The following is a 24,456-nucleotide window of genomic DNA, read 5'->3' as shown; positions in this document are numbered from 1 at the left end:
ATTTATTGATATGATTTTCTGACATGATTGGGAAATAGTTGATGCTCAAAATGAAAGCAGAATGGTTAGTGATTTTGTTGATGATTTTTTCAAGCATTCCCTGCTCGGAACTATTGAATGGTTATGCAATGCTGCTTCTACAGTTGAGGAAGACGAGTTATTGCTTCAGCATAATAATAGTGGTTCTGTTTTCGAATAAAATTCCAAACACTGGAATTCATGAAAGTTCATTTTACTCATATCATCAACTGTTTCATTTTTTGCAGCCAAGGAAGGCAGAAGAGAAAAAATAGTGGTTTTGCTTTGCTGTATGTGCCCCCAACCGGATCTATGGAGCCAGGGGCGGATCCAGGAATGTTAGGGGGTGATATACTTAAGTTAAAAAAAAAAAAAAAAAAAAAATTATAACAATATCCCACCAAAAACTACACAGGCATCATCTTCGCTTTCATATTTCCGACAAACATCATACCAAAAAGTAATCATCTTCATTATACTATTCAAAATGAACAAAAACAAATGTCTTCACATAGACACATACTCATAATAGATCTTGACAAGTATAACAAAAGACATCCAAAAGTTAAAACATGACACTAATGAAATCGTGACTTGCGAGGTTTCTTATCAAATTTATCTATTATAACTCTATATCAACTTGTTAGCAAACTCCCTTTCGATGTATATAACCATGCAATCCGCAAGAAACTCGTCATCCATCTTGTTACGGAGTCGTGTTTTGACAAGTTTCATAGCTGAAAAGGCTCGTTTAACAGTCGCTGTGGAGATAGGAATAGTCAAGACAAGACGAATCAATCTATCAATCAAATGATAAATAGTTGACTTTCTTATTTCAACTAAAGCTCGACATAACTCAGAAATGGTACACAATTTCTGAAAACAAGGATGACGAGTCACATCAAGCTTATAATGTTGTAGTTGACTTCTCAAAATAAGTATCTCATGCTTTGTGAAGTCTTCACAATAATATTTCTCGGCGAGCTTGCAAATATCATCAATATGAAAGTGCTTAAAAGCATCTTTCGGGTCCAAAGCCGAACTAAGAGAAAGAAGCTTCATTGCCTCCTTAGAGAATCTGTTGTTCAACTCCACCAACTGGTAATCTATTACAATATTGAATATATTAACGTGGTAGTGGTGCTCAACTGTAATACAATCATTCTGCTGGCAAGAACGACGTGTATCCGTCATATGACGAGAGCTCATATTAGGAATATCAATGTCATGCTTCTTGCAAAAAGAAATCACATCCCCAAGGAAACTATGCCAACTTGTTTCTCTAAACTCTTGAAGAAGCTCCTTCGTACTTGAGACTAAACCCATGGCATTTAGAATGTCTTGAGACTTCACTTGCAAGACTTTACATAGTACATTTGTGATTCCCATAGTCTTATGCAATAAATGAAACATAAAGACAAATTCAAAGTCTCTCATAGCAACATAAGAACCCTTAGCTTCCCCACGCATGGTGTTACTATACCTATTCTTCATGATGAGTTCAAGAACCGTACAAATTGCATCATGCATCTCCATCAAGCTACAAATAGATTCATAGTGAGAACTCCATCGAGTTTCTCCAGCTTGTTGCAATGTACAGACTTGATTAGCACCTCGTCCACTATTAAGCTCACCAATTGCTAACAAGTTTTCAATTTCCTATTTTCAAGCTTTCTCTAACTCTTTCTTCCTCTTAGGCGGAACATAAATATCAACAATGGATGCCAACTTTGAAAAGAATAACCAAACATCGGAAACATCTTTAGAAGCTGCAACTAATGCAAGTTGTAGTCGATGTGCAAAACAATGCACATAATATGCATAAGGACACTCCTTAAGAAATAGTGCTTGTAATCCATTCCATTGACCACGCATATTACTAGCACCATCATAATCTTGGCCTCTCATATTTCCAATAAGCAAATTATTACTAGCAAGAACTTTGGAAATCTCTTTTTTCAAAGTTAATGCACAAGTGTCTTCAACACCAACAATAGCAAAAAACCTCTTTCTAACAAAGCCATCACGATTAACAAATCTTATAATAATTGTTATTTGCTCTCTCCATGAATTATCTTGTGCTTCATCCACAAGGATACAAAACTTTGCATCACCAACATCCTCACGTATTTTTTTTCTCACATTTTCGGCAAATATATGCAAAAGTGTCTTTTGAATACCATGTGAAGTATACAAGATATTTCCCGAATAATTACCTACTATTTCAGCAACTTTCTTGTTCAACAATTTTGAAAACTCGAACATTGCAAGGAAGCTTCCACAATTCTTTGATTTCTTTGACTCATCATGACCTCTAAAAGGAAACCATTGTAGTGCAAGCATCCGAATACATTGAACAACATTTCAGAGTAGGATCCGATTATTTGCAATCGCTTCATTCGAAAGTCTATTGATAACACTATCTATATGTCGAGAAGGATTCATTAGATTCTCACAATACAATGTTGCCGACCTATGTGGAGAACAAAGACCACCTTCATGTTTCAAAAAAGGACATTGCTTCTCACTGTTTCTCCAATTTTGAAACCCATCAATGGTAAACACCGGATGCTTCGGAGGATTGGTTTCAAAGAGAAAACAATAGAAACAATATGCTCTATCCTTGTGGAGTGAGTACTCTAGCCAAGGAAATAGTTTGTACCAATTAGCATTGAACCCGACGTCCTTGCTTTCCAAACATAGTCAATGGATAATCTTTTTTGTTCTCATGAGCCGGTCGACAAGGTCCCATTCTAAGATAAGCTACTCGGACTTCATCATGTTTGTTAAGCGGGTATTCGTATATAACAATACGTTTACCCGGATCACGTTCAAATGGAGAAGTGACATCAACTTCTATAAGTGTAACTTCTTGAGCTTTGGAAGAATATTCAACTCCGACTCTTTGGACTCGAGAGGAATGTTCAACTCTTTCAATTTCGACAACTTGAACTTTGGTAGGACGTTGCTCATCCCCATCAAGTTTTGAAGTATCAAGAATAGATGTTGAAGTTTCGCTACTTTCCGATTTATCATCTTTTCGCTTATAGAACGATAGAAGAGTTACTGGTTTTTTGGGTGCTTGATGATGTGACACTGTAACCTAAGATATTAAATAATTATCAATATGCAATATATAGAGAAAATAATTATTATTGGGCGTTATCACATCATCCATATAATCTAAAATTTCTAATGCCTAAAAACAAAATCCAATTCAAACAAAATAGTTATATTAGTGTCACTAAATCCTAGACAAATAAATGAATTCATATAAATAATTTAAATAAATTGGTGTCTTAACTAAACTAATGTCTAATGCACAAACATTTAAACAACTAAACAAGTATTATAATAAATTAATAAATTAATTAAGAATAATTGAACTAAATTTTTTACCTTATGAGAATAATAAGAGTTTGCAAGAGTCGAATAAGTGAATAACCGAAGAAAATAATAAGAAAATACATCCAAGAGGCCAATAGCGAGGAAGAAGAACCGAGAGTGTGATTGTGTGAGATAATACCCGTCACCCGAGAGTTACCCGAGACTGCCAAGAGTTTGAGAGAGGAGAGTTTCTCTCTGTTCCTGTTCGTTGGCAATTCTTGGGTTTCTAATTTCTTAGTTTCTAAGTGACTGGGTTCAATGAGTTAATGGGCTGGGCTAAATTTGTTGGCTTTAAGTTTCTATTTTTAAATTTGAACACTATTACTTTTTTTTTTTTACCAAAGCTTGGGTGTCTTTGCAGCCCACCCCACTGGATCCGCCCAGATGGGGCTTCATTATTTGAGAAAATATTAAGCTGATCAAGGCATTGGTTAAAAAATTCATTGGTTGTTAGTATTAAAAAAATTTTGAATGAAAATTCGGTTGTGTTTTTGTTATTTTTTATGTATTTTATGTCTTCACTCTTACTTTAAGTCCTCCACTCTTAACCTTAATAATAAATTAATCTAAAAGTTTGTTTTTATATTTTTTGGACAATATTTAAATTATCATGTCATGGTGTGTATTTTGAAAGTTGAACTGTAATTTCAATCCAAGAGCAAATAAATGAAGGTACCTATGTGGACCGTTCAATTGGTTTCAATGTTTTCATAGCTAAACTACTTGAATATGTTTGTTATGTTGTAGAAAATGACAACTATTATTAATATTTACAAATATAATATCACGAATCTTTTACTTTCAAATTTTTGCAACCAAACGTTTAAAGCGCGTACTAATTAAACATTGTATAATTACTGTATTGTGAATTTTTGACCGAATATTTAACCATACCGTTTTTGAGTCACCGAATAATTCTTGAATTATTCCCGTACAGTATTGCTAACAAGGGTCGGTACTTGTATAGAGTGGACCACAGAAGTTTTCATTTTTCATTTGACAATGATATAAACTGGAGTATCTTCAAGCAAACCATCTTTTGGATAGAGACCTGCTGAAGTACTGAACGTCAAGTAGCAAACAAAATTCTAAATTCGACAATGCTATTATTTTTATTTTTATTCTTATTAATTTTATTTTCTTTTAAGCATATAAGAGAGCCACCCCCAGAAGACCAAAGATTTTGCCAAGGCATGTGATCGAACAATGAATGGATTTAAATTGCCTCACATGCTAATTATTAGTTGGTAGAGATTGCCATGAATAATTAGGGATTAAAAAGACCTAATTTTTATGTGAAATTATGTGAAAACATAAAGACTAAGATTATAACAAATATATACTAGCATATTAAAAATTAATCAAGGTGGAATCAAATCCCCCTAATTCCTTATCGATATTCACATCTTAGTATTTAATTGTCATAGTATAAGTTAGAACATCTTAATTAGTTCAATCACCATATTAGTATAATTAAAACATTACTCTCACGGATTAAGTAGGATTGTTAAATTAGTGAAACTTTACGTCTAAAACAATTAGGAGTGGAATGAATTCTCTACTCCACATATTGCAATAGAATCAAGAGTAGAAACTCTGATCATTAAGTAGAAATTCATGTGTTTACTTATTCCTAGCATAATTAGTTAAGAGTAAGTAAAACGGTTGTTTTTACGTTTATCAGAAACGATCGAGAAACCAAAGCTAAAGGGAGGTCTGGGAGTCTGAAATCTACAACATACGAATCTAGCCCTCCTAGCTAAAAAAGGCTGGGAAGTCATTGCAAGCGGCAGGTCTCTATGGGTCGATATTGTCAAGGCCGCAAAATACCTTCGAAGTCAAGACTTCTTAACAATGTGCCCCAAACCACTTGACTTTAGAGTCTGGAGAGATATCCTCAAGGCCCGTACAGTCCTTAATAAAGGATTGGGATGGGAGATAGGCAATGGATCATCAATCCACTTTTTCACCGAGAGCTGGATTCCAAGTAATGAAGGTATTACCGCTCCAATATACTCAAATCCCACCATCAAACCCACCTTCGTCTTGGACCTCATTGATAGTACCACAAGAAAATGGCGCTCAAACATCATCTACCACTGCTGGCCAGCAGAAATTGCGAAGAAAATAATCTCCATTCCACTTTCCGACAGTGAAAAACCCGACAGAAGAATTTTGACTCTATCAGTAAATGGGAAATATACGGTGAAATCGGGCAATAAGCTAGATAGGCAATAAACTCAGACCACGTACACCACCCCTTTCTTTGATTGGAGAATCATATGGAAACTCTGATATCCCCCGTGAGTGAAAGTATTCATGTGGAAACTTTTGCGAGATGCTCTGAACTCTTCCTCTTATCTATTCAACATAGGGTTGAACTTTATTAACCTAAACTGCATACATCTTCTGCAAAAGCCACCCAGATACCGCACAACACCTATTCCATGAATACCCATTCACCCAAACCATATGGAGAACCAGTCCAATCCCCCACATTGCCTCCGTACCCTTCAATGAAACACCACATATATGGATGAATAAGATCCATATATAACTTGATGAGAAATCAACATAGTAATATACCCTTTGTTATGGAACTCTTTGCAATCATCTGTTGGAACATCTGGAATAGTAGAAATGCAATGCTATTTGAACACAAAAGGGTGACACCTCAAGGCACACTCAGATCTAGTCTTGCTTTTTGGAGAAGTATACAAAGAATGTCCAGACATTACTCCTTAAGACCAAGAGACAGAAACAACTCATTCATCTCTGCTGGAAGCCTCATACAGCCCCATATATTACCTTAAACACAGATGGCGATTGTCACCAGGGGCGGCCTTGAGTTCTTAAGGGACCTAGCCAAGCACTTAATGTGAGGCTCCCCACCTTTGAGATCTAACAAAAAACCTATAGAGAGAGTTGATTAAAATGAGCTGAATTGATAGGTTGGAGAAGAAGAAAGTGCCTTTGTGCAGTACACGTTCTGTCTTGTGAGCAAACAAGTGGTTTTCTTAGTTGGCAGTGAGAAAACATAAAACGTGTAGTAATAATTGTCACTGAATTCGGGGCCCTAGTTATGAGCAAAAACTTTGGGGCCCCAACTGCCCGCCTCTCTCGGCTACCCTCAGAGTCGCCCTTGCTTGTTACATAAACCTAGGTCCTTCGGGGTTGGGATGTATGCTAAGGAATTATGATGGTAGTTTAGTTCTTTCCCCGATATATTTGGTACACAATGCAGATCTTGTAGGAACCGATTATTGAGCGAATATTTCTACAAACCGCGAACACCACGCGCAGCGAAATTAATTGGTGTCCACGATTTGTGATTGGAAAACATACCTTTGAATCCGATTTAGATAACTCTGAGAATCCAAACTTTATCAAATCTGAATCAACAATCAACCCCTTGATCTTACATTTGTATTCCTTTAGAGCAGATTGGACGTTGTGGACAACGATCTACCAACACCCTTCTTTCTCTCAAGATCTAAACTAATTCGGATCTATTTTTTTTGCCTCTTTTCTAATCCGGTTGAATAGTCAATTTCGCCGGAGAGAAAAGAGTATTTATTTTTAAAGCTACAACAGGGACTATGAGGAGAAATTAGGGTTGCGCCTCCTGACGGGCTTGGGCTTTCCATGTTCGCCCCGAACACACGGCCTAAGTCTGTCAACAAATGGCTTATTCCACTAAAGGTTGTTGCACTACCGTCCTAATCCCAAATTACGTGTCAGCATTTATGGACTCCATATTATATGAAATTTGAGGAAAAAAAAATTCATGAGTTTTAACTAATGAAAGCAAACACGTCAATGAGACCACTATACACAGTATCTCATAGTAGTATACATAAGATGTTTTCTTTTGATTTAATTTAGTACTACTTCAACAACTCACAGAAATTTCCTTCCACTTGCATTTTGAAGATAGGTGGGGAAGGACTCTCCATGTTTGTCATTTTTTTATTCTTGTAAACTTCATTTTCTATTATTTATGTAACCATTTTCTAGAATTAATTACTAACTTTCCTAAAGTCAATTTTGCTATAGCTAGATCAGAACCCCATTCTCTTCTCTTTCGCAACACAAACCCTTGAAAGATCTTTCTGCTTTCTTACTATCAAAAAATGGCGGAAGGAATTGCTTTTGGCCTTGCTGAGAAAGTTTTGACTGAGTTAGGATCTCGTGCTATCCAAGAGCTTGGATCAGCTATGGGAGTCAAGAAGGACCTGAAAAAGCTCGAAAGGACTTTATCCACCATCAAAGCTGTACTCTTGCACGCTGAGGAGCTTGAAGTCCGCCAGCGTGAGGTGAGAGAATGGCTTCGAAGGATCAAGGATGCCGTTTATGAAGCGGATGACATTATTGATGACTTTGCCATTGAAGCTTTGCGGAAAAGACTGGTTATGCAGGATAGCGTCGTCAATATGGTTTGCTACTTCTGCTTCTCTTCAAATCCTATTGCATATCGTTTTAAAATTTCTCGTAAAATTAGAGATATTAGGGAAAGCTTAACTGAGATTCAAGCTGATAGGTCCTTTCACTTGGATACGAGAGTTGAAGAAACTAGAGTGCGTAATGCAGAGAGGGAAAACACGCATTCTCATGTAGACGAATCAAAAGTTTTTGGAAGAGATGTCGAGAAAGAGGAGATTGTAAAACTATTGTTGGACTTGAGCGGGGAAGGCAACCTCTCGATCATTCCCATTTATGGTATGCCTGGCCTGGGGAAAACGACACTTGCTCAATTGGTTTACAATGATGAGAGAGTAGACCGTACTTTTAATTTAAAATTGTGGGTGTGTGTCGGGGAGGATTTTGATGTTAAGAAAATTACAGAAAAGACGATAAAATCTGCCACCAACAGTGAATGTCCTAATTTGGAGATGGACCAGTTACAATCTCGTCTTCGGGAACAACTTAAAGGGAAGAGATTTTTACTAGTTCTGGACGATGTGTGGAATGAAAACGGTGAGAAATGGAATAACTTGAAAGATTTGTTATTAGAAGGTGCAATGGGAAGCAAAATAATTGTAACCACTAGAAGCGAAAAGGTTGCAGTTATAATGGGATCCGTTTCACGATATAAACTGTTAAGGTTGTCGGAAGATGATTGTTGGAATTTGTTCAAGCAAAGGGCATTTGGTTCAGATCAAAAGCAAGAAAAGCCAAACCTTGTGGAAATTGGAAAGGGAATCGTGAGAAAGTGTGGGGGAGTGCCTCTAGCAGCTAAAACCCTCGGAAGCTTAATGCGGTTTAAGACCGAGGAACATGAGTGGACGAGTATCAAAGATAGTGATCTTTGGAGATTGCCTCTAGAAGAAGTTGGGATTTTGCCTGCATTGAGAATAAGCTATAATCATTTGCCATTCTATTTGAGGCAATGCTTTTCCTATTGTGCTATGTATCCTAAAGGTTGGGTATTTAATAAGCAAGGCCTGATCCTATTATGGGTGGCACAAGGGTTTGTTCACACGTTCGGAGAAAATCAAATCTTAGAAGATATAGGTAATGTGTATGTCAAAGATTTGATGTGGAGATCGTTCTTTCAAGAAGCAGAACTAGATTACTTCGGGGAGATTTGGACTTTGAAAATGCATGACCTTGTTCATGACCTTGCACAATCTGTTACAGGAACGGAGTACTTCATTGCGCGAAAGGAAACTAAAGGAGACATCCCTAATGGAGTACGGCATCTGCACTGCGTGGGAGAAGATTTGCCAGTTGAGTTCCGAGAATACTTGCGTAAACATACAAACTTACGGACACTTCTTTTTAACTCGAAATTTTCTCTCACTGAGGATATTCTCTCAAGCTTTAAATGCTTACGTGTGCTGCGTTTGCTGGTAGAAACTGGGGAAGTTCCAAGTTCCATTGGTAAGTTGAAGCGCCTAAGATACCTTAGGATTGAGTCTGACTCTGTTACGACTGTCCCCAACTCTATTACTAAGCTGCAAAGTTTAGAAACCTTGATTCTTTTATGTAGTAAAATTACACTGTTGCCTGGAGAAATCTGGAAATTGCAAAAACTCGAGCACATTTATACCCATAACGACACTGTGTTAACATACATGCCATCTGGCCTTAGTCATTTAACTTCTATTCGGACGTTAGAAGATTTTTTTGTGGGGAAGGGGATTGGATGCAAATTGAATGAGTTGAATGGACTAATACATCTCAAAGGCCTGTTGAATATTTACAATCTTGAAAATGTGAGCAGTGCTAGAGATTGCGTGGAAGCGAATCTAAAGGGTAAGCCCAACCTTGCAAGGTTACGATTAGAATGGAATGACGAAGGCGTTAACAGAGTGAAAATTGATTTTGATGTGCTGGGAAACCTCGAGCCACATCGAAATCTTAAAGTGTTGGGCATAAAAGGTTACAGAGATAACAGGTTCCCACGGTGGATGATGGATCCATTGTTCCCAAATTTAGTCGTGATTGGTCTCGTACAGTGTAGAAATTGTCAAAATCTCCCAGCACTTGGTCAACTCCCATCTCTTGAGGATGTATATCTGGAGGAATTGGATGCTCTCCAGTTCATTGAAGGTGGTAGCGTGGTGAGAAGACAAAGAGAATGGTTCCCATCACTGAAAAAAATTTGCCTTTTTGCTAACCCTAACCTCGAGAGTTGGGTAAAAGAAGAAGAAGAAGAAGTGTCCCTCCATAGCGTTGTTGTGTTGTCTGTTCGCAATTGCCCCAAATTAAGTACAATGCCAATGCTTCCATCACTTGAAGAATTGAAAATAGAGAAATGTAGTGAGAAGCTGATGCTGTCATTGCTCAAAGTGAATCCAGAAAAGAACGCACCAACCTCCTCCTTACCCAATTCTTCTTCTCTTGCCAATCTGAAACATTTGGATATTTCTTCCTGCGATGACCTTTTGTCTTTGTCGGAAGATGGGTTACAGAACTTGGCTTCTCTTGAAACTTTGAATATTAAATTTTGCCCCAGAATGGCAAGTTTGCCAGAACAAGGTTTAGGGGGTTTAACCTCCCTTGTGTCTCTGAAGATTTCAGATTGTGAAAGCTTGGCTTCTTTGTCTGGTATGAGGTACCTCACTGCACTTCAAAACCTGCATCTTGCCCGTTGTGAAAAGATGCATATTCTGGAGGACGACATGGATGGTCACACTTCACTTTGTACTCTCGAGATTGAAGAGATCCCTAATTTGGTATCAATACCCAAGGGACTACAGAATGCCACCGCATTAAAGGAGTTTAGCATCATTGATTGTCAGAGTTTGTTGCGTGCTTTCCCAGAAGGAATCTCGTTGCCCACCACACTAGAGAAATTGTGGATTGGTAATTGTGACAGTTTGATGAGCTGGCCGAATGGGTTGGGAAACCTCACATCACTTGTGGATCTTGGGATTACTTGTTCCAGAAACTTGCAGTCTCTGCCAGAAGAAATGCGACACCTTACTGCTTTAAAAGATCTAACGATCGGAGGTTGGGACGGTTTGAAGACTTTGCCGGAATGGCTGAAAAGCTTCACTTCCCTTCGTTTCTTGCAAATCTATTATTTTCCAAATTTGCTGTGCGTGCCAGATTGGATCCATTGCCTCACTGCACTACGAGTACTGTGGATAAATCGCTGTGATGCCTTGACAACTCGATGTCAAAAAGATACAGGAGAGGACTGGCACAAGATAGCTCACATACCAGAAGTCAAGGTCAATGGCATTCGGATACAATAAAAAAAAATCTTCAATGTCAGCTCTCTAGACATCGTCAGCATAGTCATTCTTCAGGTATGTCACTCCACTTTCACCCACAACCAACTTAAATTGATAATATCTGTTGTGCTGTCCTTATCCACATGTTTTCCATTACAAGATGTCAAACCCCACCACACTATGATGTATGATAATTCGTTATTGGGGATTGGGAGGGTTCAACAAGTACACCAAATGTTGTGGGAGACCTCTTATGACTCAAGGTCTAAGTGTTTCTTCTTCCTCGAGCCTGCCTTTTCCTCCAGAAGAAGTGCAACATTTTGCACCCTTGCAGAGTCTATCCATAAGAGGCTTGAAGGGTTAATCTACTTTGCCTGACTCGCTAGTAAACTTTACTTTGCTACAAGTTTTTGGTTTCCTAGATGTGTCGCTTGCTAGAAAAGAATGCAATGATTCTCCCCTCTGAACGAACTATTTTTATATCTGTTTGTTTGCTTGACATATCTATGGCTCAAAGACACAGGAGAGGAGTGGCACCAGATATCTCGGGTCCTAGAATTGAGCTCGATTGAATAAACACACAATGAATTGCCGCCATCAAGTGTGCCTGTGTCATCCTTGTGAACTCATTTTTCTTCTTCAGGGTGTTATACCAATCTTTTTCACAATCCACTTGAAGTTACTTTTAATCCTCTTCCCGACACTACAAATTGACCTTGCTTTCTCTCCCTCCTCCCCGAGTGAACTTTTCTAATATGACGTTATCTGAATACAAAATGTTTGTTGCTCCGTCATTTTTCCTTGAATATAATATATTCTGATTTCTATTTTATTCTTTTCTGGTAGGTTGTTCGATGTTCTATGGATTGATTAGTAGAGGCTCTTAGTTCATTTGGTCCGTCGTATGTCCTCAACTTGTTCCAGTTAGTCATAGTTCTGTAATGTGTTTTATGGATGCAATAAAAAGGTCATTCACACAAATCACAAGAGTGCCTCACTTTTGGTTAGAGCAATTGAAAGATCATCAGAAGTATGTCTGGAGCATATTTTACTATTTCAGTATCTGTAACGCTGAAGATGACAGTTACTATTGCAATTTATGAGATTTTAGAGCTGGTAACAATCTTTAATCCAGAGTACTATGTTATAAGTGGTTATTATCTTTGAATTTCAGTACTGGAACTGGCCCATCTTTTTTTTTTAAACCATCACCAATAATTGTTGTATCCTCATCATTTGGGTTACGAAAAAGCAAACTTTTTATTTCTATTCTATTTTCCTGTGATAGGTTGCACGAGTGGGACCTAACTTGGCTATGTGAGGCATCAAAGGAATTCAATCTGACAGTCTGAAGGATGATATCACATTGAGACAGTTCTGTCTTTTTGTACTATGGAAATATTACCATTTAATCAATTTTCTAAAAGAAGCGTGCAATATCTCCAAATTATATTCCAAGTTTGTTGCTTCCTATGCATTGTGTGATGGAAATTAGAACAAAGGTTATTACATTCTGAAGATCGAAAAGGTAATTAGCTTCGTTCTAGATTGGCTAAACATGTATTTCCTATTTCAGAACCTCCTATTTCTAATATACCGTCCCTCTGAAAATGGTTACAGGTTTGAGCTGAAGCATAGAGACATATTTCTTCCTGATGATATTGTTTCAAGTTTTGAGTGTGAATGCTGGCGTACGTGGTTTCAGTTGCCTATGTAACACAGCTACAAGGAGGTCCGAACTCTGGAATACGTATGTCATCATGGTTGTCATTATTCTTGGCAATCACACACTAGTTGGTTAAATTTCGAAATGGGCCTGAGAGAGTGTAACATCAGTGTACATTCTACCAGACTAATCTACTTAAACCAACAGCACTTCAAAACCTGGATCTTGCAGGTTGTAAAAAGTTGCATATTTCGGAGGACAATATGGATGGTCTTACTTCACTTCTTACCCTCATGATTGAAAGCATCCCTAATCTGGCATCAATAACTGCAGGGCTACAGTTTGTCACAGCCTTGAGGAAATTTGTCATCAAGAATTGTCAAGGTCTGTTGCAAGCTTTCCCAGAAAGAATCTTGTTTCCCACCACACTAGAAAGGTTGGAGATCCATAATTGTAGAAGTTTGATGAGCTGGCCGAATGGGTTGGGCAACCTCCCATTACTTACGTCACTTTTGCTTTATAGGTCCTCAAACCTGTCACTGCCAGAAGAATGCGACGCCTTACTGCCTTAAAGTTTCTAACTATAATAGCTTTCATAACTTTGCCGGAATGGCTGCAAAACTTCACTTCCCTTCAAGTTCTTCAAATCTGTGATTTCCAGATTTGCCTTGCTTGCCAGAATGGATCCAGAACGGGCTACGGGAACTGAGGGTAAGTTGGTGTCATGCCTTGAAATTTCGATGTCCAAAGGATACAGGAGAGGACTGACACAAGATAGCTCATATTCCCAGAATCATCGTCAATCTCATTCAGATACAATGAAGAAAGGCCTCAACGTCCGCTCTCTCATCCTGGTCATCTAATTCACTCTTCTTCAGGTACTTCCCTTGACTCCGTTGCACACCTTACTTAAATTGATAACATTCACCACCATCATAAACCAATTAGCTATCTTTGATTCGTTAAGAAATCTGCTACTCGATAATCTAAATTATTCCTTTCTGGTAGGTTTGTTGAATGCTCTTAAACCAAATTGAATATTTGCTGCCTCTACTTCCACTCAAATCTGTCATCAGCACTGATATCACATTGCTCCAACTTCTTTTGTGTTCTGTAACGTGTATTGGGGTTAGAGGTAGAGCCTTTAAAAGACCTTGAGAAGTATGACTTGAGCATCTTTTTGCCATGCGACTTCCCAAGGGTAACGAGGAAGACAGCGACTATTGGATTCTTGAGATGGAAGCAGGTAACAATCTTCATCATAGAGTAGTTCAGTCTAAGCTTTTAATATCCATCCCATTCCAGTAACATGGTTTTTGTGTTGTCATTTTACAAATCCAACCGTGTGTAGTAATAAGTGAATTTTAAGGGTTGACTACTTTGCTAGAGTTGCGTGGAAACCTCACTTCACCTTGAACCTTTTTGTTGCCCAATTTCCCATATATGAAGTGCTTGCGCCCCAGATAGCTCTCCCCAGAAGTCGGGTTCAATTGAATCAGGATACAATGAAGAAACCTCAATAGCCGCCAGGTATCTTTTCATATACATCTGACGATAATCTTCATAAAATGCAAATCTTTATATTACTATTCATAGATCTATTTTTCCCAGTGGATGAGTGTTAATTTGGTTTGACCTCAGAACCGCATGATCCTTGCCATGCGGGAGACGTGGGTGGTCAAGTGACTCATAGTTATAGACTATTGTAAGTTGATCTAATTGTTCCTGTTCTATACACTGATTAACTTGTGAGTTTACTTGACATGGTTTAAAAAACTTCCTACTGTAAGAACATGTCCACAGACATTTGTGTATATGCTGTCCTCCTGGTCCCTTGGGTGATCTGAACGACCAGTATCACTCATCTGAAACTGCAGCTTTTGGGGTTAGTTTTATTGAACAATCTTTGTGTTCTGTTTGGTGTGAGTATAAGTGAATAATTTTGCAAAGAGTGATTTTGCGTCATTTACAGGAACCTTTTGCTGTCCTTCCATGCATCCGGGCTTCTGAACTAGCAGTATCACTCATCTGAAACTGCAGCTTGTGGGGTTAGTTATATTGAACAATCCTTGTGTTCTATTTGGTGGAGTAGAAGTGAATAATTTTGTAAAAAGTGATTTTGCGTCATTTACAGGAACCTTTTGCTGGCCTTCCATGCATCAAGGCTTCTGAACCAAAAAATTTTGATCTTAATCAGGTGGGCATGTGGTAAGAACATGGTATGTTATTTTTTATTAATGTAATTGTTGCAGGAGGCATGCTCTGTTAGGTATGTATAATTCAGTGCATTTTAATTAATTTGACAGGATGTGACAGTTGGATCTTCAAGCCTCCAACGTTCTCAAACAAGCCATTTAGATCTTACTCAGGTTAGAGTTTTGCCATTATTTGTATAAAAAAAAATAGTAAAAATTGGAATGTTACTCTTATTCACAGGGTTAGAACTTAGAAGTAGGTTTAGGTAAAATTTGGCTTGATACTCTTATTTTATTTTTTGGTTTAGGTTAATCATGTTGGTGGACCATCAGATTCGTGGCCTCAGGATGGTTCAAGCTCAACTTCGTTGGAAGTAGTAAAGAGGTTTGTATGGGAAGCAGACGAGTTGCTGGTTTTGGTGGTACAATTTCAAATAGTGATGGACCTGTCATTAAGCCTTATGCTGGATCCGCTGGAGAAGTGCCATCAGTAGATTCAGAAGTTCTGGCTCTTTGGAATGGATTGAAGTTACTCTCCACCCTTCCTTCCAGCCCAGTGTGGATTGTAGGGCATTCTGAACTTGTCGTCAAGTGGCGGACAATTGGACATTGATCCACCTTGGAGGTTTACCCCAATGTTCTTCGAGATACAGTCCATTATGTCCAGATTAGTTTTAGGACGGATCTCCCATAATCATAGGGAAGGAAACTCTCTGGCTCATAAGCTTGCAAATGAAAACTTAACAAAGGACTCCCTAACCGTTTGGGATCAAATGCCAAATCTGTAAATTTTGTATCTCTACGTTTTTTATTCTCCCTCCAGTAAGAGTGCCAAGACCATATGTAGTTTATTTCAATTTCATTTCCACATACATCACGTTTAAGAACAAGGTGTTTATTGCTTCATTTGGATATTTTTGGAGTTAGAAAGTTTAATTTGATACAACTAAGGGTCCGACAGTTTGTACAGTTGTTTTCTTCTTTCTTGGTATTTACTTGTTTATGCTACTACTGATCTACGAATACACTTAATATACCAAAGGCACTTTCGCCACACTCCCCTATTAATTTAGAATTTTCAGTGTCTGCTATCCTGAATTCTGCCCGACCATATATCACATCCAAGAAATTGGGCTACAGAGCTGCTTCAAAAATAAAATTAGTTTTAACCACCTGGAAATATTATTTTGGGTTTTAATACCATTTTGGATTTTTTGCATTACTAAAAGTCGTTATTTTTTAAAATGTTTTCGAAATTGGGGTTACAACTCGAGACTGACCGCAAAACCTTTTTTTTTCAAACTTTTCCTTCTTCTCTTTTTACCTTTTAACTGTTTTTGATAGAAACAAAAAGAAAAAAAAAAACTACTTCACAGTTTGTTTAATTCATCTAGAAATTGGGCTCTAGACACTTTCTTTAGTGTGCTTTTTGTCTAGAGAAAGACCAATATTATCTTTTGATTCTACTCCAATTTTAACAACACGTCACTTTTTGGGTGTATTAACTGTTTTTAAAACTTCTTATTTCTCATTTTTACCCTTTTATTTGTAACTGCCAATTTCTTCCACAAACAAATAATACAAACATCTTCTCCAAAATGTACTGCAATCAAATAATACAATTGTCTTATAAAAAAAACCATTTGTCCTTTCACAATTTCACAATTTGAATTACATCAAGCTTAAACATGCTATTCAAAATTATCATAGATGCATTTTAAATTGTTAAAGTTGTATTGAAATTAGTTGTAATCAACATTTTTTCCGTTTTTGAAGTTGATGTTTTCCACATTGTTTTGGTCTCTCCATAAATTCATCTCACTTTTAGTTATTTTGATTAACCCACTACTCTTTTGCTAACTAATTTAGTTCGTAGTTTTTTTTATTGGTAGTTGGCTTCTTTAGTTGGGACTAATAAAAGAGGTCAAAATTGTAAAAGTCAGTCTAAAATTTGAGACAGATATCAAATTTCAGTTTTTATAGAGGGAAAACCAAAAAAAAGTTTGCTATTTCCTCTTAACTTAAAAAAATTGCATCTGTGTACCTATACCCAATATCCTGTTTAATTCATATTCTTCACTTAAATTCCTTCTTTTTATTTCTAATTTATTTCTTCCACAATCTCAGTGTTCATAAATTCTGTCAATACTCCGATATTAATAAGGTTTGACTCTTTTCTCATTTTAGAATGCATCATATTGTTATTTCACTCATATTTCATATAAGTGCATATTGTGTTGAAATGGAATTGTTTTGAATTGTTAATTCACTCATATTTCATACAAACATAATAATAACGTTTTTTTTTTTCGTGCAGTTGAAATGGAAAATACTGATACACATACAATTCAAAAGGATAATCATGTTTTTGCTGTGATATCATATCTGTATGATACACTAGCTATTCGTATTGGGTTGGATTCTACAGTTAGCGCACTAAAGTGCAACATACATGATAAATGGAGAGATGTTACCCCATTGGCTTGTAAGCTTTATTTTATTCGTGATGAGAAAAATTCTTCAATTGATACTGATTCAGAGTTACAATCATTAGCTTTATTTCTTTGTGCAAAAGGAATTTCCTCCTTTAAGATTTTTGTTGGTTTGGATGACTCAATTCAAAATTTGATTTGTGATGAGGTTGAGAATTGTAGCATGTTATTTGCACCAACTCCGGAAGTATGCAAGCCTTTGAAATCTAGTTTGTGGGCGACATTGATTATTGGGGTTGGACAAAGTTTTTTACGGTGGTGCGGTTGAATTTAGGAATATTTTATTGAAATATTGCAATGAGAATGGATTTGTTTACAAGCTGAAAAAGAATAACCGTTATTTAGTGACGGCAGTTTGTGGTAACTATATGGAGATGGGGTGTCTTTGGAGAATTCGTGCAACTGCGAGGTTTAAGATTAGCCAATTATTTGAAATTACTAAAATGGAACCTAATCATACATGTGGTGCTGGTTTTAAGGGTTCATTGAATCCTAGGATGACGAGTCAACTTGTGAAGAGTGTTGTTATTGATCAAGTGAAGGACAACCCGTTGTTGAAACCCAAAGACATAATAAAAGAATTCAAAAGAGATTATGGATTGGATTTGACTTATTATTATGCGTACACAGGTAAAGAATTGGCTATGAAGGAGGTATATGGAGATGATGCTTTTTCTTATACACTGTTGGAATGGTATACTGATGTTTTACAGAGAACCAACCCTGGTAGTCATATTCAGTTGGAGTTGGACAAGAATACACGCCAGTTTGTGAGACTTTTTATATCATTTGAGGCATGTATTCATGGGTTTAATTATTGCCGTCCTATGGTCTGCTTGGATGACACTTTTTTGAAAGCGAAATACAAGGGTTGTTTGTTATTGGCAACATCGAAAAATGCTGATCAAGGTATGTTCAAAATTCATTTTATAGATGTTTTAGTTAAATAGTATGTAATTTTGCTTTAATATTTGAGCATCAAATTATTTACTTTTTTTTTTGTGTTGTTACTTAAATGATTGCTTCTAAGTATTCCAATTCTTAACTTAGGGATATTTCCATTGGCCTTTGCAATAGTAGTTTCAGAGGATGACGCAAATTGGGAGTGGTTTTTAGAGAATTTGAAGAAGGTTGTTTCACCTCAAAGGAGAATTACATTTTTTTTCTGATAGGCATCATGGGTTGGTTACATATATCCCAAAGGTTTTTCCTGACTCATACCATAGTTTATGCCTTCGGCATCTAAAGAAGAATGTAGTATCAAAAGTCTCAAGCATGGATACAAGGTGTTCCTACATTGAGAAGTTGTTTACAGATTGTGCTTATGCTGCGACTCATGATGAATTCGTGAAAGCCATGGAGGTTTTTAGACTTGTTAGCAGTGGAGTTTATAATTATTTGAATGATGACGTGCCTTTTGAGAATTGGGCTAATGCATATTTTCCAGGAAATAGGTACTTATATCTATTATAGTAATTCTGTTTTTTATACTACTTAATCATGTTAAGTATTGCTATTTGGATACATTTTAATATTCTACTATTTGATTTTGTTTCTTATTTTTTTTAATTATCTAATTTAATTATTTATTGGTAAAATTTTCTTTTTGAATAAGGTACGAAGAGATGTGTTCGAATATTGCCGAATGTTTCAATTCTTGGATAGCTGCTGAACGATACATGCCTGTTACATCAATGGTTGATAAAATTCGTATTAAGATTATGGATATGATGTCTAAGCGTTGGGAAAAATGTAGGGGATGGAGTTCTAAGCTGTATCCTAAAATGGATAAGGTGTTGGCTCAGAACATTACTGTAGGTCGGACATGGAAAGTGACAAAATCATCTGATTTTGTGTTTGAAGTTTACTCTGAGCGGTCTCACTGTGTTGATTTGAGTTATTTTAGGTGCAGTTGTAGACGTTGGCTTATTCAAGGGTTTCTTTGTGCGCATGCTTTACAATGCATTTTGCGGATTGGTGAAGATATTTATAAGTTCTGTGATTCATATTTTTTAGTGAATGCATTTCGTGAGTCGTACTCACATGCCATTGAGCCGCTTCCTGATTACGAGAAACCGCTAGAGGTGCAGCAGGTGCCGACTAGCAAAGTCGGTAAAACCTTTGGGTGATGATACCAGAGGTCTGGAGATCGAACCCCGCCAGCATCAAAGAGTTACTGATCTCATTTAAAAAAGGCTTGCCAATCAAAAAAATAAATAATAAATAAATGTGCTCATATTTTGCCTCCCGAAACTAGGAGAACTCTAGGTCGTAGAAGGAATAAAAGAATAGAGAGTAAGGGTGTGAAAATTAGGAAGCTTCGCAAGTGCAGTAGGTGCAATCAAAAGGTTTATTATAATCGTGCTACTTGTCCTGTAGAAATATCTTAGTCAATTTATTAACATTTATGTATTATTTGTTCTATTTCTTTCAATATGGGATTTGTTATATCAATTTATTATTTGTTTCTTGTTTATGTTCATATTCTTTAAGAAAATTGCGAGAGTTGTCAAATTTTGGTTACTCTTAACAATGTTAATTTTGAATTACGAATTATTTGCACCAAGACCTGCACAGTGCATTTTAAAATGCAGTGCAAATATTGTAATTTTAGTCCGCATTGGAATCACTAAGCATGATCAGGCAACATTGATTCTCCACAGACCAATATCTCGCTGCAGTTCTGCACAATGTTTTCCTTCAAATGCATTCTCGAAGAGTCTTTAAAAGACCTTGAGAAGTATGACGAGCATCTTTTTGCCATGCGACTTCCCAAGGGTAACGAGGAAGACAGCGACTATTGGATTCTTGAGATGGAAGCAGGTAACAATCTTCATCATAGAGTAGCCCAGTCTAAGGTTTTAATATCCATCCCATTCCAGTAACATGGTTTTTGTGTTGTCATTTTACAAATCCAACCGTGTGTAGTGATAAGTGAATTTTAAGGGTTGACTACTTTGCTAGAGTTGCATGAAAACCTCACTTCACCTTGAACCTTTTTGTTGCCCAATTTCCCATATATGAAGTGCTTGCGCCCCAGATAGCTCTCCCCCGAAGTCGGGTTCAATTAAATCAGGATACAATGAAGAAACCTCAATAGCTGCCAGGTATCTTTTCATATACATCTGACGATAATCTTCATAAAATGCAAATCTTTATATTACTATTCATAGATCTATTTTTCCCAGTGGATGAATGTTAATTTGGTTTGACCTAAGAAATGCATGATCTTTGCCATGCGGGAGACGTGGGTGGTCAAGAGACTCAAAGTCATAGACTATTGTAAGTTGATCTAATTGTTCCTGTTCTATACGGTGATGAACTTGTGAGTTTACTTGACATGGTTTAAAAAACTTCCTACTGTAAGAACATGTCCGCAGACATTTGTGTATATGCTGCCCTCCTGGTCCCTCAGGTGATCTGAACGACCAGTATCACTCATCTGAAACTGCAGCTTTTGGGTTAGTTTTATTGAACAATCTTTGTGTTCTGTTTGGTGGAGTAGAAGTGAATAATTTTGTAAAAAGTGATTTTGCGTCATTTACAGGAAACTTTTGCTGTCCTTCCATGCATCAAGGCTTCTGAACCAAAAAAATTTGATCTTATTCAGGTGGGCATGTGGTAAGAACATGGTATGTTATTTTTTATTAATGTAATTGTTGCAGGAGGCATGCTCTGTTAGGTATGTATAATTCAGTGCATTTTAATTAATTTGACCGGATGTGACAGTTGGATCTTCAAGCCTCCAACGTTCTCAAACAAGCCATTTAGATCTTACTCAGGTTAGAGTTTTGCCATTATTTGTATAAAAAAAATAGTAAAAATTGGATTGTTACTCTTATTCACAGGGTTAGAAGTAGGTTTAACTAAATTTTGGCTTGATACTCTTATTTTATTTTTTGGTTTAGGTTAATCATGTTGGTGGACCATCAGATTCGAGGCCTCAGGATGGTTCAAGCTCAACTTCATTGGAAGTAGTAAAGAGGTTTGTATGGGAAGCAGACGAGTTGCTTGTTTTGGTGGTACAATTTCAAATAGTGATGGACAATTGGACATTGATCCACTTCCATTTGTCTAGATTAGTTTTAGGACGGATCTCCCATATTCATAGGGAAGGAAACTCTCTGGCTCGTAAGCTTGCAAATGAAAACTTAACAAAGGACTCCCTAACCATTTGGGATCAAATGCCAAATCTGTAAATTTTGTATCTGTACGTTTATATTTTTTCTCCCTCCAGTAAGAGTGCCATGACCATATGTAGTTTATTTCAATTTCATTTCCACATGCATCACTTTTAAGAACAAAGTGTTTTTCAACCCCCAGGCCCCAACACCTCCGCCGCAAGTAACAAAATTAGAAATTAGCAAGTAACAAAATTGTTCATTGTCCTATACGAAAGAGTGTGTTCGGCCCTTCCACCGACCCACCGTCGAGCCCATGGGCCCATTTTCACGAGTCATTATTGTATTACATTACATAATAATACTAATCACTCCCTGAGTCTGCTCTATCAAGCAAACCGCCGTCTCTCTTATTAGGAGACAAAAAAAATGTTGAAATTTTTATCAAAAGTGAGAATTGAATTCAATGCACTAGACCCACGTACTGCTGCATGCATGGAATTTTTAGCCCAATGCAATGCTAGAAAAGCCAAGGAATCCAACCCAGCCTGTCAACTTCAAGTGCAAAGAAGAACCGACGACCATCCACCAGAAATCAAAGTCACATTTGTTAACGGAGTTGAGCAAGTTTTTGATGCTGCCAGCACATCTGCACAGAGCATTAGAGAGCTGATTTTGGAGAAGGGGCAGTATTTAGAGACTGAGCAAATGTTTCGTGATAATAATGAGACTTGGCCTGTTATGATTCCTGAAGAGGAGATTAATCAGAGCTTTCCTGGAACTAAGGTGATTTCTTCTCCTTTGATTTAGCAAATTATTTCCTTCGGACATTTCTTCGAACAGATGGTGCCCGTAGACAAATATTTGTATATTAATCTAGTTATTGGCTGTTGTACATAGTATCATCATTATTAGCGCAAATTACACATGTAGTACGATAATTAGAGGTCTTGAACCGAAGTGCTTTTTTGCTTTTGGCCAATTGGTCGAACAGTTGGTGTACACTGATGGTGGTGTTTGCTATGACATGGTTATTACTGTAGGTCGTGCTTGGATTAGTGGTTTACGTGGACAAATCGTAAATGTCACATGTAGTACGATAAAGTAGAGGACTCGAATAATAATTGTTAGGCACTTAGTTGTTACATGGGGCTTAGGCTTCAGTTCAGGTATCTGGTCTGTTTGTTGTAATACAATTTACTCTCATGTTCACATTATGTTCGAAATACTGATAACCGATTAAGCATAATTTATACTAATTGTTCAGTTCCAGTGTTGGCCCATTTATTTTGGACATAATTGGCAGTGTTTGGTTCAAAAAAATTCGAATCTTAAAGAAAGTGAAAAATTCAGAAACTAATTTATCAGAATCCATTTATGAAGAATGTGTTTTCTAGTTGTTTGGTTCACAATTCAAAAAACTGGTCCACTGGATCAAACCCCACCAAAAACTTCCCGGTTTCTATTTACGAGTGACTTTCTCGGTTTCTCTTGAGCGATAGCGATGGAACTGCAGCCAAATCTCAGTCTAAAGAATAAGGAAAGCAACTTTTTTCTTGTAAAAAAGGATGTTGTTTTCCTCATTATTGACCCTAAATGGAAAAGGTTTTCTCTGTTAATCACTTTCCATGGTCTACCAAACACCCAAGAGAATTTAGAATCCAGGAAAACACTTTCTTCTCTCCCATTTTCCGTGAACCAAACGCAGCCAATGTCTTTATTATCGGTTCTAGGTAAACTAAGATGTATACTCTTGTTTATTGCTTCATTTGGATATTTTTGGAGTTAGAAAGTTTAATTTGATACAACTAAGGGTCCGATAGTTTGTACAGTTAGTTTCTTCTTTCTCGGTATTTACTTGTTTATGCTACTACTAGTCTACGAATACACTTAATATACCAAAGGCACTTTATTTAGAGTTTTGAATGTCTGCTATCCTGAATTCTGCCAGACCATATATCACATCATGGATATCAGATGTAAGCAAAACAGGTTTCAGTGTTTTAATGTAAATGTATTTAAATAAAGCCTAACAAAAGCATTTGGTATATTTACTAATCGTACGAGTTATCATTTATTGATGTATGATTTTCTGACATGTACTGGGAAATAGGATGCAATGCTGCATCCTACAGTTGAGGAAGACAAGTTACTGCTTCGGCAGAATAATAGTGGTTCTGTTTTCGAATAAAATTCCAAACACTGGAATTCATGAAAGTTCATTTACTCATATCACCAACTGTTTCATTTTTTGCAGCCAAGGAAGGCAGAAGAGAAAAAATAATGGTTTTGCTTTGCTGTATGTGCCCCCTTAGTTTTAATGACAGAACCAGATCTATGGGGCTTCATTCAGCTGAGAAAATATTAGCTGATCAAGGCAAAAGTTGGTCAGCAACTTATTGAGGCTTTAGTTATTGCAATTCATCCAGTTTGAAGCTGATCTCTTAAAATGTATCACTTTTGGATGAGTTGGAACTGATAAATTGTTAATAAGGATTGAAGTATTTTCATTATGCAATTTAATCTTGAATTGAAGCTTTAATGTCTTACTCTATTGGGTGATCAACAGTTTTAAATTCATTTACAGCTCTCAATCAACTCCTAGAAAAATATTCACAACTTGTGTTGTATATATTAGATGATGTCGGTACCCTTCATTCACAACTTGTGTTGTATATATTAGCAATTCGCCGAATATTTTGCGAATAGAATCTTTGAAGGGCAATAAGTTAGTTTAGTTTAATACTTCCAAATTTTTGAAAGATTTGGAATAATACGGTTTTTGGCGAATTTTTCAAAAATTCAATTCAAAAATTCGTTGGTTGTTGGCATTAAAAAAAATGAATGAAAATTCGGTTGTGTTTTTGTTATTTTTTATGTATTTATTGTCCT

General features: G+C 36.8%; 4 protein-coding genes and 1 long non-coding RNA gene across 5 annotated transcripts; 4 read left to right on the top strand and 1 right to left on the bottom strand.

The window, feature by feature from the left end:
* Window positions 1-648: 648 nt before the first annotated feature.
* Window positions 649-2,361, bottom strand: LOC147520413 (uncharacterized). Its single transcript, XM_086594277.1, has 2 exons — window positions 1,700-2,361; window positions 649-1,558 (listed from the first exon to the last, which is right to left on the bottom strand). The coding sequence occupies exons 1-2, from the start codon at window positions 2,359-2,361 to the stop codon at window positions 649-651; spliced, it is 1,572 nt and encodes a 523-aa protein (XP_086450403.1).
* A 4,943-nt stretch (window positions 2,362-7,304) lies between these two features.
* LOC147520412 (putative disease resistance protein RGA3) lies at window positions 7,305-15,813 on the top strand. Its single transcript, XM_086591935.1, has 10 exons — window positions 7,305-11,165; window positions 11,937-12,206; window positions 12,379-12,618; window positions 12,711-13,634; window positions 13,765-14,002; window positions 14,108-14,641; window positions 14,729-14,804; window positions 14,891-14,953; window positions 15,063-15,125; window positions 15,260-15,813. Exon 1 carries the CDS (start codon window positions 7,539-7,541, stop codon window positions 11,109-11,111), a length of 3,573 nt encoding a protein of 1,190 aa, XP_086448061.1. The 5' UTR covers window positions 7,305-7,538; the 3' UTR covers window positions 11,112-11,165; window positions 11,937-12,206; window positions 12,379-12,618; window positions 12,711-13,634; window positions 13,765-14,002; window positions 14,108-14,641; window positions 14,729-14,804; window positions 14,891-14,953; window positions 15,063-15,125; window positions 15,260-15,813.
* Window positions 15,814-17,712: 1,899 nt separating this feature from the next.
* Window positions 17,713-19,501, top strand: LOC147520411 (uncharacterized). The gene is made up of 2 exons (XM_086594950.1): window positions 17,713-18,352; window positions 18,494-19,501. Exons 1-2 carry the CDS (start codon window positions 17,812-17,814, stop codon window positions 18,610-18,612), a joined length of 660 nt encoding a protein of 219 aa, XP_086451076.1. The 5' UTR covers window positions 17,713-17,811; the 3' UTR covers window positions 18,613-19,501.
* Window positions 19,502-19,768: 267 nt separating this feature from the next.
* On the top strand, window positions 19,769-20,726 carry LOC147520410 (uncharacterized). Its single transcript, XR_015212609.1, has 3 exons — window positions 19,769-20,266; window positions 20,372-20,550; window positions 20,632-20,726. It is a non-coding gene; the product is annotated as an uncharacterized LOC147520410 (long non-coding RNA).
* Window positions 20,727-21,957: 1,231 nt separating this feature from the next.
* Window positions 21,958-24,113, top strand: LOC147520409 (uncharacterized). The gene is made up of 2 exons (XM_086591934.1): window positions 21,958-22,350; window positions 23,822-24,113. Exons 1-2 carry the CDS (start codon window positions 21,994-21,996, stop codon window positions 23,846-23,848), a joined length of 384 nt encoding a protein of 127 aa, XP_086448060.1. The 5' UTR covers window positions 21,958-21,993; the 3' UTR covers window positions 23,849-24,113.
* Window positions 24,114-24,456: the final 343 nt, after the last annotated feature.

This window comes from Coptis chinensis, chromosome 2 (assembly GCF_015680905.1).
Source record: "Coptis chinensis isolate HL-2020 chromosome 2, ASM1568090v1, whole genome shotgun sequence".
NCBI lineage: Eukaryota > Viridiplantae > Streptophyta > Magnoliopsida > Ranunculales > Ranunculaceae > Coptis > Coptis chinensis.
The sequence above is the reverse complement of the archived record's forward strand: the minus strand, read 5'-3'. Positions and strand labels throughout refer to the sequence as shown.

What these genes read in the sequence shown, in the direction of transcription:
- LOC147520409 (XM_086591934.1), top strand. Translation starts at nt 21,994, where the DNA reads ATGTTGAAATTTTTATCAAAAGTGAGAATTGAATTCAATGCACTAGAC. An exon ending in AGAGCTTTCCTGGAACTAAG is followed by an intron (nt 22,351 to 23,821) that starts GTGATTTCTTCT and finishes CATTTTTTGCAG; the next exon opens with CCAAGGAAGGCAGAAGAGAA.
- LOC147520411 (XM_086594950.1), top strand. Translation starts at nt 17,812, where the DNA reads ATGGAGATGGGGTGTCTTTGGAGAATTCGTGCAACTGCGAGGTTTAAG. An exon ending in ATCGAAAAATGCTGATCAAG is followed by an intron (nt 18,353 to 18,493) that starts GTATGTTCAAAA and finishes TTCTTAACTTAG; the next exon opens with GGATATTTCCATTGGCCTTT.
- LOC147520412 (XM_086591935.1), top strand. Translation starts at nt 7,539, where the DNA reads ATGGCGGAAGGAATTGCTTTTGGCCTTGCTGAGAAAGTTTTGACTGAG.
- LOC147520413 (XM_086594277.1), bottom strand. Translation starts at nt 2,361, where the DNA reads ATGCTTGCACTACAATGGTTTCCTTTTAGAGGTCATGATGAGTCAAAG. An exon ending in CCGCCTAAGAGGAAGAAAGA is followed by an intron (nt 1,559 to 1,699) that starts GTTAGAGAAAGC and finishes ATCTATTTGTAG; the next exon opens with CTTGATGGAGATGCATGATG.